The sequence below is a fragment of the Limanda limanda genome, chromosome 2 (assembly GCF_963576545.1).
Source record: "Limanda limanda chromosome 2, fLimLim1.1, whole genome shotgun sequence".
NCBI classification, from domain to species: Eukaryota; Metazoa; Chordata; class Actinopteri; order Pleuronectiformes; family Pleuronectidae; genus Limanda; species Limanda limanda.
The window spans coordinates 20,269,330-20,285,833 of record NC_083637.1 but is presented as its reverse complement, the minus strand read 5'-3'; the positions used below and the strand labels follow the sequence as shown (position 1 = coordinate 20,285,833).

The window sequence follows — 16,504 nt, the reverse complement described above, 5'->3', positions numbered from 1 at the left end:
TCATTTCAATTGCATGCTTTGTGAGCAAGTGCAGGACATGGAGTTACCTAACTCAAAGACCTAATTGGTTTCGTTCTGTATTTTAAACGCCACATTTTCACATTTTATATCATATCCCTCTTACCTCTTCCCCTTCCCACAGCTACACGTCAGAGTTGTTCTATGACGGGAAGTTAATGGCAAGTGGAAAGCAGCCCTCCCATAAGGACTTCTACCCTCTGACATTCTTCACAGCCAGAGGAGAAGATGTCCAGGAGAAGAACAGCACTGCCTACTACAACAACGCTGAGGTATGGGTTTGAAGAAACAAGTAACATGCTGAGTAAAAACCCAGGAGCTCCGCAGTCGTGAAAATATTCATATCAGCCACCTCCAGCCATGAGATCATGTTTTTCCACATTCTGAGAACATGTGGCCTGTACTAAATGATTGTATGCATTGCACCTGTGCACCATGATTGGCTGATAAGAGAATTGCACAAATAAGCAGGTGTACCAGTTTCCCCGAAACATACTTGGTTTGTGTGTGCACCTCAGCTGCATCTCCTTCCCGATCACATCTGCAGCATCTTTGTGTGCTGAATAATTCAATTGACAAAATTGTTACATTTCCAGATAACATGATTGAGAACTGGTGACCTGTAACAATGGGTGCATTTGAGTGTATTTATAACTAAGCAATATAACTTTCAAATTGTGCAAAGTCGTTAGGCCGCACATAAAATTGGTATAAATAATTCAGGGATTTGAATGCAGTGAAATTGAATTTCTTTCAGGTTATACAGTTGAGCTTGGTTGACTGAAGTCAAAAGCAGAATGATTCTCTGATACTTCTTAGCACTGTTTATTTCATCTCATCACAATAGATAAGAAGCCTGCTATCTTTATATCCTAATTGAAGTTGAAACCCATAAACTTCATTAGGAGACCAACCAAGAGCTTTGACCGTCGTGACGCACAATTCACTGACAGTCCCAGCCTGTGATTGGTCTCTCTGCAGACTAACTTTGCTTTGGTTCAACAATCCAACCTTCTCCTGACTCGTTATAACCAATTAAAACATGGATGCTTGTTGACTTTGTTCCCAAACTGTCAGCAGTGCCAAACGAATTACCACCCGTCCCTCTGACACGGCCCACATGTCAAAGCATTTACAACAATATCATAATCTTGTGGAATTAAAATGCTCTGACAAAAGCGTGTCTGTTTTGTTTGTCTCGTGAGTGTCTTTGATGAGCCTCAAGACAGTATTTCAAAATATTGCACTGACAATTCAAAGCTTCCCGCAGTATACCAATACTCTGAACATGAAGTTGAATCCTGTTCATGGTAAAAACCAATCAAAACAGCCATTGTTGCCTCAATGCTAGTCTTTGCTTATATTGACACTTTGAACGACTGATATGAAACCCAACTAGCAACATTAAGTGACGGTTTCTACCTTCTCATTACGATTGTGATACATCAGTGAAAAGGGTTTAATAAGGCTGATGGACTATTCTAGTTTATGTTCAGTTACAAAACACAATGGATTTGACACAAAGTAATTTTAAAAATAGCTCAATGTTCAAATTTTGTCAGGTTAACTCTGAAAAATGAAAACTTCAGATTTTGGATTTGGTGATGCGTCTTAATCAAGTGATATTTACAGTGGAATATTTGAAAAATCCTATTAAGGTCTCAATTAGTCTTTTGTTTAACTTTTAAATTTAAAAGAATTAATAATGTGAAATTTATTGTGATAATTATCAATATTGACTGGTATAAAAGTTTTCATCTTGATATACTTTTGGGCCGCATCATCCAGCCCTATAGTGATCATGGTGTGAAGAGACCCTGTGTTTGAGCCTCACTGTGTTTTCTCTGCCTCATGTTTTTCCTCCGCCCTCCTCAGGTGTTTGAGATCGTGGAGCGAGTCGAGGAGCTGCGCAAGAAGTGGCCGGTGTCCTGGGGGAAGCTGGACGACGGCAGCATTGGAGTGGTGTCGCCGTACGCTGACCAGGTGTTCCGCATTCGTGCTGAGCTCCGAAAGAAGAGAATGCACGAGGTCAGCGTGGAAAGAGTGCTCAATGTCCAAGGTGAGAAATGGCACACACCCTTAATAACAATCCTTAATTTCAGAAACAAATCTGCAATAATATTTAGTTATGTTAATTTTTTTTATATTTTATTTAAATGCTTCGTTGTTTTATGGCAATCACAATTTATAAACCATGGATTAAGACGTACGATTTTTAGATTTGTTTAGGTGATGGTGTTTATCATAATTATTCAAAGCATGGGAAATGGAAATTGGAAGAAAGAGCTGTGGTCAGGCATCAAAAAACCGTAGTGGCAGACAATCAAATCCAAAAACTTTAAATCCCCAAAGGTCTCATTATTATTTCTCTGTGAAACCTGTGTCGCACATCACTGTGAGAAGACATCTGTGTCTCTACAGTGAGAGCTCCTCTCTCTTCCACTGCTGTCATCAGTGTTCATTTTGCCCTTCATCAAGTCCCAGTATAAGTAATCAGGGCTTCTTCTACCAATCTCTCCTCTGCTTCAGTCCGATGTAGCTTTCACTTATTGCATCCAGCTGCTTCGCAAAAGTAATTTACCCACTGTTAATCACACTTGAGACATGTGGACACACGCACACACAGACACACACACAAGGTTAATTCTTAGTAAAGGGAACCGTGTGCTTGAAACCATGAACTAGTGAAATAATAATTATAATGATATAAAGTTTATTCTCTTTAATGGTCTTTGCTTCTTTTAACAACATGTTTGTCTTTGTATAGCACTTCTCAGAGAACTTAAAATATCTTTGTTTGCAGGTAAACAGTTCCGGGTGCTGTTCCTCAGCACTGTGCGGACGCGGCACACCTGCAAGCACAAACAGACGGCCATCAAGCGTAAAGAGCAGTTGGTCGAGGACTCGACTGAGGACCTGGACTATGGCTTTCTCTCCAACTACAAGCTGCTCAACACGGCCATCACCAGAGCCCAGTCCCTGGTTGCAGTTGTGGGAGACCCCATAGCACTGTGCTCTGTTGGGCGCTGCAGGTAAATGGAAGCACTTTTGTTTAACACCTAAAGTACTGCTGTCTAACAGATTGTTATGCAATTAAGTGTATTTATAATGAACAATTCATTTACAGGCATAGGAGCAACAAAGGCCAACAAAAGGCCTTAATTTCTGCTCACATTATTGATTTGCATATAACAAGATATCTAAGGACATTGGTTCGCCATAGTGAATTAGCACTTGTAGATCCACATGACATGACCCAATTCCTAGGTAATCTAGGTAGTTATTGATATTCTGACCCATTAACTCAGGTTATACACTGACAACTGTTAATTTTCCTGCAGCCTTTAGTTGCAGTCATCTATTTCCCATCGGCCTCCAATCTTTTTCTCCATTTGAATCTGCTCACTCCATCTACACACCTTCCCCACCTTCCATCTCCATGGCAACTGTCTGTTTCGTCTCTGCTAGTCATTGGGAGATTCCAAGTCCATTGCTGCTGTGGTTGTTTGCAAATGTCAGCCAGCAGAGACAGAGCAATTAATTTGATACGTCCTGAGCAGACGAATTGTTCACCTGACTTGGAAACTCCTCTCAGGAGCAAAAGTTCTCGGATCAGTGATGTAGCTTGTTAAGATTCAGTCAATATGGAGTAACGTAAGAAGTGGTGGGTAGGCTAGTGTCTTCTGTGTTGTGGATCAGTTTTTACGAAATTAACTAGTTATGGGACAAGCTACACTTTGTACTGTATCCTGTCCCCATGTGAAATCGCAACTACTATGGACAGGATCGTAACTGCATGTTTTAAAACTAAAAGAACTTAGCATGCAATTGCTATTATTTGCTATGTCAAATGAAAGCTTTAGCGAGAACAAATGTTAGCACTCTAATATTGTGGATCTCTGCCCACTCCCTAATGTGTACTTCATCTTTTTGTTGATTTTATTTTTTTTTAAACAGTATTTTGTATTCACCCCCACAAAGAGTCATTTGTTCCACGGCCAGCAGGACAAAACCAACAAGATGATCCATGGAAGAGTGATTGCAAACAAGGAGAGATAGAGGAGAACAGAAGTAAAACCTCCATCTGTTGTTTCCCCCTTTTCTCCATTTCCAGAAAATTCTGGGAGCATTTCGTCTCCATCTGCCACGAAAACTCGAGCCTACACGGCATTACCTTTGAGCAGATCAAGGCTCAACTCGAGGCCCTGGAGCTCAAGAAGACTTATGTCCTCAACCCACTGGCCCCGGAGTTCATCCCACGTGCCCTCAGACCCTTGCAGGGACACCACTCTTCGCAGGCCTTACACGTCCACCACCATCCGCATCCTCAGCACGCACAGCCCGCCTCCATCAAGCAGGGTCCGCAGCAGCAGCAGCAACAGCAACAACAGCAGCAGCAGCAGCAGTCACCACCTAAGGTGAGGTGTTAATCAGGAAGTAAAAATTGTTGCATCCTCTTATTTTTTTGAAGGGCATTCTCAATTTCTGTCAGAGACAAACTCCAAAAATCAAATGGCAACAAGGTGAATTTAATGTTCACGTCATCAGATTTGTATGACCAAGACTTTACTTCTGCTATATCATTTATACTTAATAAATGAGTGTTCTAAGGAGGGAGGAGGAGGACAGTCTGTGTAGCGAGAAATTACTTGAAAAGGATAAGACGTTGAGATGTTTTCTGAGAGGCTCTAATGTTGTGAGTTTTTCTGTGTTAATAGAATATGTTGGCTAAGCACTTACTTGTTGGTGGAAATGATAAACAAGTAATCGGGAATAAATTGGTGCTTCTCTTTAGATAGGAAAGAGATAATAAAAGCTTTGCACATGGAGGTACAAAGCTCATATCTATTCAAATACATGAATTTAATTTTCATCACAGGAAATTACTTGATGGTCATTCATTTCAGCCGCAGAAAAACAACATAGATAGGAAGTTGGCATCGCAGATTTGGTGGAAGGATGTGTTGCTCGAATGTTTTGCTTAGGTTGAAATGTCTTTGTGTGTCTGTCCTCCCTCCTGCCCTGAGGTAAAGGTTAACAAAATCACCACAGCTGCCGACCTGCTGCCATCACCCACTGGGCCTAATGAGGCGCAGCTCCGCAGCAACAGACGACTTTAGAATCACACACACACATACACACACACACTGACTTCCTCTCACTCACCTCAGTCTTACTATGTAACTCACAGACCAATATGGTACCTCTATGCAGTGTGCAGAATATTGTTTCCCTCAGCATATACAGCCTGTTCCTTATTTAAAGGTCAGACCATTCTTGGCGTCTATATCTTTGGTTCATACGTGATGTACGCAGCCAAAATATGATCCATTCAAATGTCACTTAATAATAGAATAATTTACAAACTTAAAAACTCTACACGTAGCTTCTGATAAAAACCTGTGGTGTTGGCGGATGAATGTGGATTCGGTAAAGCAAAATTTTCCCATATTCCTCACAACCAATATCAAACAATACCTCGTTAATAATACTACATTATATAAATCCAAATGATAAGGCTCAGTTATTGATACAAGATCATTATTCAGTCAATTTTGTAGTGAGGTTGCACCTTTTCTGTTGAACATTATCAGCTGTGTCATCAGCACAATCGAGGTGTAATTTCTGAGGGAAGAGAAAACTAAAAACATTTGCATTATATATTAATATTAATATGCTCCTATAGCTGTTGTGACAGATGTGGGACCGTCGGGACCATCCTGCAACTGTTATATGTCCAGTTCCTGTGTTCCTTTACAGTTGCCAGATGTGTTTTTGCCCCATACTTCACACATTAAGTTGAATCTCTTCTCTACATGATCTCATCTTCCTTCAGCACCTGCTAATGACTATTTCTTCTTACAGGGGAAACATGCAAACCACACAGAGCACCTGCCACCTGAAGGATATGGTGAGTGTACCCATTATGGCCCACGTTGATTATCTAGATATGGAGGGCTACCATATTGGAAAATGCGTCCTTTATTGTGGACGAAGGCAAAGATGCAGCAGATAACAGGCTGCCTCTGTTCAGATGTGCAGACAGACTTTCAGCTGAAAGCGTAGATTTGTAAGTGTGGTACTGAAAATCCATTCCTATACAAAGCAGCACAACCATGTCGTCTCATCCCTCTGTAATGTAAGGTTCAACAAGCCTTAAGATGACAGACAGGAGACAGTGAAACTGAAAAAGGTTTATCAATGAAGATGTTCACACATAAATTTGTAAAAAGAATTCCATCCTTTTGTCCTTGCTACTATATTATAATATTATGGACCAGTTTTACAGCAGAGCTAGTTTCAATGTTTTAGTTTTTCTGTCTCACGACATGCGTACCAACAAGCATTTTGACAGCTTAATATGAGGCAGCCCGGAACAACACAGCATGAATGTAAAAGGATGTTCACAAGGGGAATTATATCAGTTTGTTTGTAGCCGCTTACAAGTGCAGCTTGTCAGCACTAATCTGTAAAAAAATGCAAATGAAATCCAGGGTTATTACTTCTTCCTGCCAAAGTGAATCGAAAGGCAAGTCAACATTTCCCAGGCTATGAGCTTGCGATCTTCCTACTTTCACTGCGTCATAACATTATGGTTAAAAATGGCTAAGAACCATATGTATTTACCTTGTATTACATTGCCACCTTCTCTAATTGCCACCTTCCTTTATTGCAGTTCAACCGAACCCAGCCGTGCTGATGGGAAACCCTATTCGGGCATTCTCACCCCCTCTAGGTGGTACACCAGCTGCCATGGGCAAGTCGCCCAGTCCTGTGCAGAGGATAGATCCACATACAGGCGCCAGTATCCTCTATGTTCCAGCCGTGTATGGTGGCAACATGGTCATGTCCATGCCTCTGCCTGTAAGTTTTCAGCCTCGAGTAACAAACAAATAAAAAATACAAGCCTGTGTACTGAGCTAATGTGCAACTTTATCAACACAGCAATACTTAACTCATATAACGCATTGAGCCTCACTGTAGATATTAATTTATGTTGTTTAAGAGTTAACATAGAAGATTTTTTTTGCAGTAGTCTTTTGCTTAGCATGTTCTATTTGTACAGTTGTAACCAAACACATGTTACCAGCACCTGGCAGTTGCACGTTCTTCTTTGGTTCACTGATCAATAATGCTCATATGTTCTTATTTTCCCTAGTTGCCGTGGCCAGGTTACCAGAATCGCTTTGCCGTGGACCCTCGCATCATGAGCCATCCTGCAGCCATGGCCTACAACTTCAACCTGTTGCAGGCCCAGAATCGGGGCTCCCCTATCCCTTACAGTGGAGTGACCCACCCCTCTCCTCTAGGCATGGGCCAGCCCAGCCCTGACAAGGAGTTACAGGCAGACCCCATAAGAAATGGTATGCTTTTGATTCTTATTGCTTCACATAACTGTAATTTAATGACATCAGAATGACCAATGTAAAGGTTCAAATTTGGTTTTGACCTCCTTGTAGGTAAATTAGAAGCATGTACAAAGTCAGAACAGAGCCGTCTCCTGACACCAGAGAGGAAATCCACCGACATGAAGGAAAAACAGGCAAGTCATTTCTGTTGTTTTATAAACCCACATAAGCAGAGCTAAAACCCTCTGGTAAGAGCTTTGTGATTGAGCGAAAGCCTTAATTGTAATGCCTTTGCTAATTGCTGTTGATATTTTTGGTGCAGGGAGATTTAGACACAGGCCAAAGTCGAAGTCTAGACTCTCAGACAGATGGGTTAGTTGGATTTCCCAATGCTCTACTCCATCGAAAAGACCCCTCGGCAGCCCAGAGACCCCTCAACTACCACCTGGCACCACCCAACCCAGCCTTTCCTCCACATCCTACCAGTGGGAGACCCTTCCCCCCACAGTATCCAGTCTCCAGGCTTCCATTTCGGGTCGGTCAGCCTCAGCACCCAGGGATGGCCCAGCAGAGTCAACAGCAGCAGCAACAGCTCAGTCCTGCCTACTCTGGTGGTAGCCACAATGCTTCCTTCTTCAGTGGCCCCATACCGCCTCACAGGGCTGTCCAGTCTCCAACTATGGATGGCCCAGAGTCTGGAGGGGTGGAGGAGATGGGTAGCTCCATTAGGACTCCAATGGGCCACCCAGGAGGCCACCACCCAGGCTTGTCACAGCATAACAGGGTCAATAGCTTCGGGGAGGATGGACAAGAAGGGACCATGGCAGATGGTCTGGGTGAGTGCAACACTATAAATTTTACTTAAGCACTAGATTGCTAAGTATAGATATTTTAATTTGTTAAACATAAATTATTATTATTTTGTCAAACGTGTCATATACACAAAGTTTTTAAAGCTTGTATGCTGGTTACTTTACCAGTTTAAAAGAATGTGTTTTTCAGTTTTGATCTGAAATATATCTTGTGTGAAGATTCTCCATAATTTTATCTTTCACATTTATATCTATCATGTAGCGGCTCTGCACTGTTGAAACTGTTTACTTAGACACATCTCACTGTTTTATTGATTGCACAAGTAATACATAAGATATAAAATGCATTATGGACATTCTGATCTGGTTTATTAAGTTAGTCCAGATGCATTGCCATTTAATTGTTTGCAAAAAGACATTCATTAATTTTCTGTGATGGCATTGTCAGCAGATTGGATTAAAGTTCGATTACATGGCGCATTATATCAACTTAAAAGGCAATAATGACAGTCAAAGTAATGCTCATTGATTATTGTTCCATTTTCCTGTGCTTTGGATTTAATTATCTCGAAAGACAGAACATGCTCTTCATAACATAAAAATGCAAACAAATGCTGGGTAGCTGAAAGGTAAATTGTGTTAACGATGAATCTACATCATAATAAATTGCAGTCCGATGTTAAGGCAGTGTCCACGTTGAGGCTGTAACATCAGCAGAGATGCATGTAAACCTACAAGTCGATAGATGTGCACACTTCTCCACTCCTGTGTGTCAAGCGGTCAACACAAACACACAAAAAGAAAACTAAATAGCATCTCTCTCCCCAGATATGCAGGTTTTCTAACCCCAGCAGGAAACCTGACTGCCTAGATGGAGAATGTGATGCAGTTTGGTTTAATCCGTAAAGGAGACTTTTCTGTCACTCGTGCACACTCGACTCCTCATTTTCTGAGGAATCCACTGTTACTGTTATCAGTAGAGGTGCAGCAAAGGAATGTCCCTCCTCAGCGTTGCAACTGCCACCACCTGATTGCACTCTGCTAGATCCTGCTTAGAAAGAAACTGCTTTGCAGGCTGTTTCCTTCCAGTTCTTACCCTGGTTCCTTCTCCAACCTCTGTAGATGCTCAGCAAAAATTCATCACGTAGACTAACTAACTAATCGTGCTCCCCAGGGTTTCCTCACAAACATCTCCATTGCTCATGATGGCATCGAATGGTTTTCTCACATATATAAAAAACAGTTAACTCAATTATGTTTCATTTTTTGGTACCTTTTTTGTATTGATTCATAGATAATCTGTTTATTAAGATCCCTACCTCCACTGTGTACAGAACCATGAGAACAACACCAGTGACTCTAAAACTAATGACTCGTGTCATTTTCAGACCTCCAGGGTCCCTTGGCTCTTGAGGCCCTGAGCCAGCAGCAGCAGCAGCAGGCCAGGCTGGGCCAGTGGGGGGAGGCACCGGGCCCTTTCCTGCAGGGCAGCGTTGCCTTTCCTTTGCCACAACAGCTCGCCCACCTTGCTCAGCCCGGCATGCCGGCCCGCATCCCCCATCAACTGCTACGGGCAGCTAGTTGGGGCCTTAGTGCCAATATGGATGATGAAGCTGTTTCTTCTGCCTCTGCTGGACCACCTTACACCAGGTAAGTCTAAACACCAGCTTGTTTCATGAGTAATTTGTAATACCAAAGAGATGGTAAAGTTTAGCTATTAAACATGAAGATAGTGTGAGCATGCTTTACTTAGCTGTTTTAAATTAAAATATCAAGTTTGAGACTAAAGAAATAGATTCATGATTCCTAGGTACCCAGGCCTCTTGAGAGAGATGGGCCCACAAGAACAGCCCGAACCCAGGGAAGCAGTTGAGATGCAGCCCCCACCTCAGTCCCGTCTCCTCCAGTATCGGCAGTCCCAGTCCCGTGCCTCAGGTGACCCTACATCCTCCTTAGCCGCCTCCTCCAATCATGCTGGCCCTTTCCCATCAGGACCTTACTCCCATGACACCGGTCGTGACCTCCTTAACGACAACCTTCTCAACAACCCAGCTCTGCAGCAGCAGCAGCACCCTGGTAACCCCCTGTACAATACTGGTAGCTACCCACATCAGCCACCAGCTCACCCTGTTAGCCCCCCGCCCTCCCAAGTCAAATACCTTCTGCAAGAAGCTCAGTGGTCCCATGGTGGAGCCGCATCAGTGAGCCCACCACATAACCACCTGTTGGGGAACCAGGGCCACGGCCATGGCCTTCCTTATGGACTTCCCATCATGGCTCACCCCAGCAGACAGGAGCAAGTCCACCTGATGCAACTTCACCATCAGCACCAGCAGCAACAGCAGCAGCAGCAGCAACAACAACAACAACAGCAGCAGCAGCAGCAACAACAACAGCAGCAGCAGCAGCAACAACAACAACAGCAGCAGCAGCAGCAGCAGCAGCAACAACAACAACAAAGTCAAGGCCCAGACCAGGAGTCCTACCACCCTCTGTCCCCCAGAACGTCAGCAGCCACAGCCCTTCACAATGTAGATGAGGTGAGGATTGTTCATTTGTTTGACTCACTACTGAAATGAGCAGTGAATCTGAAATCTCCATCTCTCCATAACTTAAAGTACTTAACACTAATCACATGTAGAATTCTCTGCAAAAGTGAGTGTTGAATATGGACATTTTTATTCACATTATGTTCATCTGTAAAAAAAGTGGATGTATTAAATATGTGTATGAATAGAATTCTTTGTAATTTCCTACCTGGAAATATGAGAAATTACAGATGATAATAGTTTTATTGTGATTAGTCTGGTGACACTTTCCTCCATATATTACGCTCCCAATATAAGTACAGATTTCAAAGTGTCCTTGGGGGGTAACAGCTCATACTGCCCTACCTTCCTGTTCTTACCTTTTCTCTTTGTTTTCCATCTTCACTGTCCGTACAGTATGAACCCAGGGGTCCAGGTCGGCCTCTCTATCAGCGCCGCATCTCCTCCAGCTACCCAGATGAACCATCTCCAGCCAACCCCCACAATGCCCTGTCTCAGCAGCCCCAGCCTTGTACATCAGATCCCCAGGAGCACCCCCATCCGCACCTACAGCATCACCAACACCCACATGCCCACTACGTTTATCCTCCGCATGACAACTGGCCCAGTAATGGCGGCGGTCCCGCTCCGTTCCAGAACATTCCATGTAACGGAGCCGGCACGCTTGCTCAGCATCGGGAAATCCTTGGTAGGTATCATCAAAAATGCTATTGTTAGCAATATGATGGTTTCACTTGAGTCATTTCTGTTAGTTCGCAGTTATAGCTGTATATTCTATAAACAAAATTGACCTCTTGTCATTTTGCCTCCCTTTTCCATATGCAGCTTCCAAGGCCCTTCGTCAGACGGAGGAGCAGGTGAAGGCTGAGACCACAGCGGCACAGCAGACGCACCCGCACTCCCTCAACTCCCTTCAGCACCTTGGACAGTTTCCTCCTCTCATGCCCAACAACAAGCAGCAGCAGCAGCAACAACAACAACAACAACAACAGCAGCAGCAGCAACAACAACAACAACAACAACAACAACAACAGCAGCAGCAGCAGCAGCAGCAGCAGCAGCAGCAACAGCAACAGCAGCAGCAGCAGCAGCAGCAGCAGCAGCAGCAACAACAGCAGCAGCAGCCACAGCAGCAGCCGCGGGAGCAGCAGCAGCAACAGCAGCCGCCACAAGCTCCCACAGAGCCCAGCCAGGGCGCCCCAAATCTAAACAAACCACCCACCATGTCGTACGCCAGCGCCCTGCGCGCTCCACCCAAGCCCCGAGCTGTTCGCCCTGAACAGGTCAAAAAGAACAGCGACCCCCTCTCCCTCCTTCAAGAGCTGAGTATAGGAAGTTCAAATGGTAGCAATGGGTACTATTCCTACTTTAAATGAGTCACCTCTCTCACATTATAAGTGATTAAACAAAAACCAAAAAAAATCTACAAAAAAAAGCAAAAACATTCTTTAAAAAAAAAAAAAAAAAAAATAGTGCAAAGTGCATTTACAAATTGTTTCTATCAGTAGGTTTGTTTTATGCATTCTGTTTTTATTTTTACTTTTTATTTGTAAGTCATCTTTTCTCCTGTTTCACATATCTGTGAAGAAAATAAGTATATATAAAGAATGCATTACTGGTATATATACATACTCATTATGTATATATGAATATATACTTATATTATCTACACTTGTATATGTACGTAATGCTAAAAAAAGTTATAAAAAATTAATAAAAAAGGCGAGACTTGGTTGACCACTTAGCTCCCTGCTTAATTTTCCTTACTAAAGTTGGTTTTCTTTTGGTTTCTACATAAGTACGTTGAAGTTTTAACATTTTGTGTTCCTCAGTTTTGAGTGGGCGTAACGTCTTGGTTTTCAGACTACTGTAGTTGTGGTAATGGACGAAAGCTAAGTGGTCAACTGAGACAAGAAACTACAGGAACAGTGTATAGAAGTAGTTAATTTTCCTCTAATCTGTACATATAAAGAAACTTAAAAGACTGAATTGTATGCCACAGACATGTCCTTAAATTCCTGTATCATGCTAGCGTTTGCATTATAAATTCTTTTCTGTTTGTTGGACTTCTGATCCTAAATTCTTAAACATCTTTAACTGAGAATCATCTTCAGTGATACTGTGGTTAATGTGATTATTTACTGAAAAATAACAATATGAATATTGATAGCATATTTTACTTTTCACCAATGCCTCATCAGCCACAATAGATACAATAGAATGAAGAGTTTTAAAATGGCAAAAACCATCTTGTTCCTCCCTTGGTTTTGCTTTAAGGATCCTAGAACATCAGACATGACTCTCTGTGATAAGATACTCATTTTATTTTAAGTCTTTTTTTGTTTCATTTTATTTCTTCTCTGAGACAGTCGTTTCATTGTTACAGAGTCACTTCTCAACCCGTGTTAGTAAGATTTTGACCAGGGAAAGATTTCAAAAACCTCTGGGGATACAAAACGTGGTTGTTGTTTTTTTGTTAGTATATTTTTTTTCTTCTTCTGGTGACTAAAGATCATTGAGTTTGTTTTTTCGTTTTTTATGAAGAGGTTGCTCTACTCTGTGGGTTAGTGAAAGTGAAGAGAGAGTCGTGAGGTCAGAGTGACATGTCGTGATTGGTAAGTTGAAACTGAAGGTGTGGTCAACACTGCCAGTCAAACGTTTTTGAACATGATGAATTTTAGCAAGTATATTAACTATAGATTATATACCCTGAAATTTGAAAAAATACGTATATATAAAGAATATTATGGGTGTAAATTGTTTCTGTCTTTTATTTGATTGGAAATGGTCTGTTGCAAACAGCTCACTGCGCTGATGCTCTAGTTCTCGCACGTCTTTTCATAGCATTTGATGGATTGGTGACACATCCTTTTCACATTTCTCTCTGTGTGACAATCTTTTAATCCCTGAGTAATATGAAAATAATAGTGAACAATAACCACTCATCTCTTTCCTGAGCTGATGTTTGCTCAGAGTTTCTACATATACATGGATCATTTCCCATAAAATTCTAAGTCAAAAGCATGTCCCCGATTCTCATATTTTCAAATTGCAGGGCATTAAAAGGAAATTGTTCTCCCAGTTATTTTCAACACACTGCTCCGAGATGTAACCAAAAATAAAAACGAAAAGCAATTTTTTAAGAAGTTGTTCAAAAAGGTCTGACTCACAGTGTGTCTGTGTTTTATAAGGATTCATTGGTGATGTTGTAGAAGTTGTTCCTCGTCATTCAAAGAACGAAATCATCCATTTTTAGACTCGTTTGGTTTGAGTGATAATATGAAATTTTACTCCCTTTAATTGAAAAAGTGTCCACCATGCTATTTTTGTTATACTAATTTTTCTTTTTTTTTAAAAAAATGCTCCAAACCACATACATTTATCTCACGTCCCAAAAACACAGGACAAACATAACACAGGATCATTAGAGTTTGAATTCCAGCTCACTGCGCACGAGTTTCATCCCGACGCCTCCATGATTATAGTCTCGCAGGTAAAATAGAAAAAAGATGCTGATACAGTTTTTCCTTTATGAAAACCCCACTGCCCTGTTTGCAAATTGGTCTGATTGTAATGTGTCATGGCTTTCATACGACAGTGTGTCACTATTAACCATCTTCAAACGTCACTTACCCACAAAGCTAAGCCCTTACAGCTAACTACTTAGACGTGTTTCGACTAGGCAGCGGCGAGCCTCATACAAGCTACAGTTTTACTTTCAACGTTTTACACATTGTAATTCAAAGGTCCAGACTTTTTGGACTTACAGCGGAGAACAACACATACTTGTAAATATGCATTTTCTAGGTATTTACAAACAAGAACTTTGGGAGCGCCTCAATTTTGTAGAAGCTATAAAGAGGCTCTGCCCTTTTTAATTATGCAAAGTCACACAAAAAAATATATAGGATAATTCTACAAATGGATGACAACAACCCAGTTGGTATAGTTGTTGGGACATTTTCATTATTTTTTTTTCATTTGACAAAGAGGAGACTTTGTGTTGCAGCTGTTAAAAGATGATAATTTCACTGTATACATGTTTTTCAGTATGTGTTGCTGGATTTGTCCTGTTCCTTTCATTTCTGACCACTTTACAGCTGTACAACAATCAACATGGTTTTTCTTTTCTTTTTTTATGTGAAGACTTGTTTTTCCTTTCATGCATGTTGAGATGACCCGGCTGGTTTTTATCCCTGTTTTTATCAGTTTGTATTGATTTGTGGATTAAAAGAAAAACGAGAAAAAAAAAAATCTTTTGTTCAACCTACAGAGTCAAATTTTAGTATATTTGATGTGTACGATAACTTGTGACATTATCAGCAAAGCTATTATAATATTTTACTAACATGTCAAACAAATATGTACTGGTCATGTAAGTTCTCTTATTTCTTTTCTGCAGTTACTTAGCAGGGCTACAGCTGAGGTTGCTCCCTGGTGCGTGTTGAATTAAAAAATCTCCCGACACGCTGGTTAGGGGGGAATCAGTTTTCGTCGTTGGCTAATCTCTGAAGTTGTGCAATACTAATATTCCACCGCTTCGTCAGCTACACTTTTATTTATTTTTGAAGCAGAAGAGATTGAGCCAAAGACATCTTAAAGGGATTTTATTTCAACTTTTCTTTAGCTGATTTGTTTTTGACGCCTCATTTTTGTTCTAATCTACCATCTTTATATTTCAAACATGAAGGGTAGCCTCAGATGAAGTTGGATTTGAATTGTGTTCGCCTCCTAATGTTGCACCATATGTCATCGTTTGAGGTTGATCATTTCGAAAACATCCTGTGTTGCCTTTTTAAAGAGGACGAAATGAAATCAACTTGTTTGTGTGGCACATGGAAAGGGAGCAACCTTTTGCCCAGCCAGTAGAGAGCACTGTGTTCAGCCTTCTATAGACGCCACATCTCCTCCCGTTATCCGTTCGCTCTCCTCTGTTCTTCCCCCGCTGCAGTGAATCAATGGCACACCTGTTCTCCCAGCCCCCCCCAGTCCCATTGGTTCTTCCCTCGTGGGTACAAAATAATGAATAGATATGTTTTACTCTTCTTCATTTCAATTGGTGGTGGTTATAATAAAGGATTTAGACTGTGTTTAAAAGGTTTATTTTCTTTTTTTTATTTGTTTCTCTATTAAAGTGTTTTTATTGAAACGTCTTGAATTCTATGTCTTTTTTTCTGCTGCTTCTTCTCTGCACTACAGACAATTCACAGGTGACATGGTGTGAATGGTGTTTGGGAAGATGCAAGCAATTGTGACCTTTAAACAATGTAGGTTGAAAGGCATGGGCAACACTAAGCCTCATATACATACAGCACATTTAACTTTATATGTTTTACTGGTTTAAAACCTAAAGCAGAAATTACACGTCAGATTAAACTGGTGTAGTGCTGTTGTACATCTGCCTGTTTGAATGTTCTGTTCTCTTGTCCTGTGTTAAAGCTCTGGAGCTACTTCAGATTAGTCCTTGTCATTCATGAGTCCCTAAAAAATCTCTACAATATACCGTCACTTTTTGATGTGACTTTGTGTTCATCCTACCTGGTTTAGGACGTTTTTCATCAAATGACACTGAATGTGCTTTATTACGGTTTACATTAGTGGCTTCTGTTTGCAAGTTTCAGTGATTTACTTGCTGACATTTCTTCATACATTACACATCAGTTATTTGAGGTCTGTAAACAACCAACATCATTTCAGACCCTAGTTAAACACTTTTCAAAATAAAAGCTCTGTAATTCAGCTCCATAAATAGCACTGCAGCAACAGAACACACTGT

General features: G+C 41.3%; 1 protein-coding gene across 2 annotated transcripts in view; it reads left to right on the top strand.

The window, feature by feature from the left end:
• The window catches only part of helz (helicase with zinc finger), a 49,431-nt gene extending 33,554 nt beyond the window's left edge, over nt 1-15,877 (top strand). For both annotated transcript variants that reach the window (XM_061082584.1, XM_061082593.1), the window contains exons 21-33: nt 143-290; nt 1,894-2,077; nt 2,822-3,050; nt 4,133-4,436; nt 5,884-5,929; nt 6,695-6,882; nt 7,178-7,382; nt 7,479-7,561; nt 7,690-8,203; nt 9,568-9,829; nt 9,990-10,719; nt 11,125-11,416; nt 11,554-15,877. In XM_061082584.1, coding sequence (XP_060938567.1) covers nt 143-290; nt 1,894-2,077; nt 2,822-3,050; nt 4,133-4,436; nt 5,884-5,929; nt 6,695-6,882; nt 7,178-7,382; nt 7,479-7,561; nt 7,690-8,203; nt 9,568-9,829; nt 9,990-10,719; nt 11,125-11,416; nt 11,554-12,104 — 3,736 coding nt within the window. In that variant the 3' untranslated portion in view covers nt 12,105-15,877. The remainder of the gene's footprint in view (nt 1-142; nt 291-1,893; nt 2,078-2,821; nt 3,051-4,132; nt 4,437-5,883; nt 5,930-6,694; nt 6,883-7,177; nt 7,383-7,478; nt 7,562-7,689; nt 8,204-9,567; nt 9,830-9,989; nt 10,720-11,124; nt 11,417-11,553) is intronic.
• The last annotated feature ends 627 nt before the right edge of the window (nt 15,878-16,504 follow it).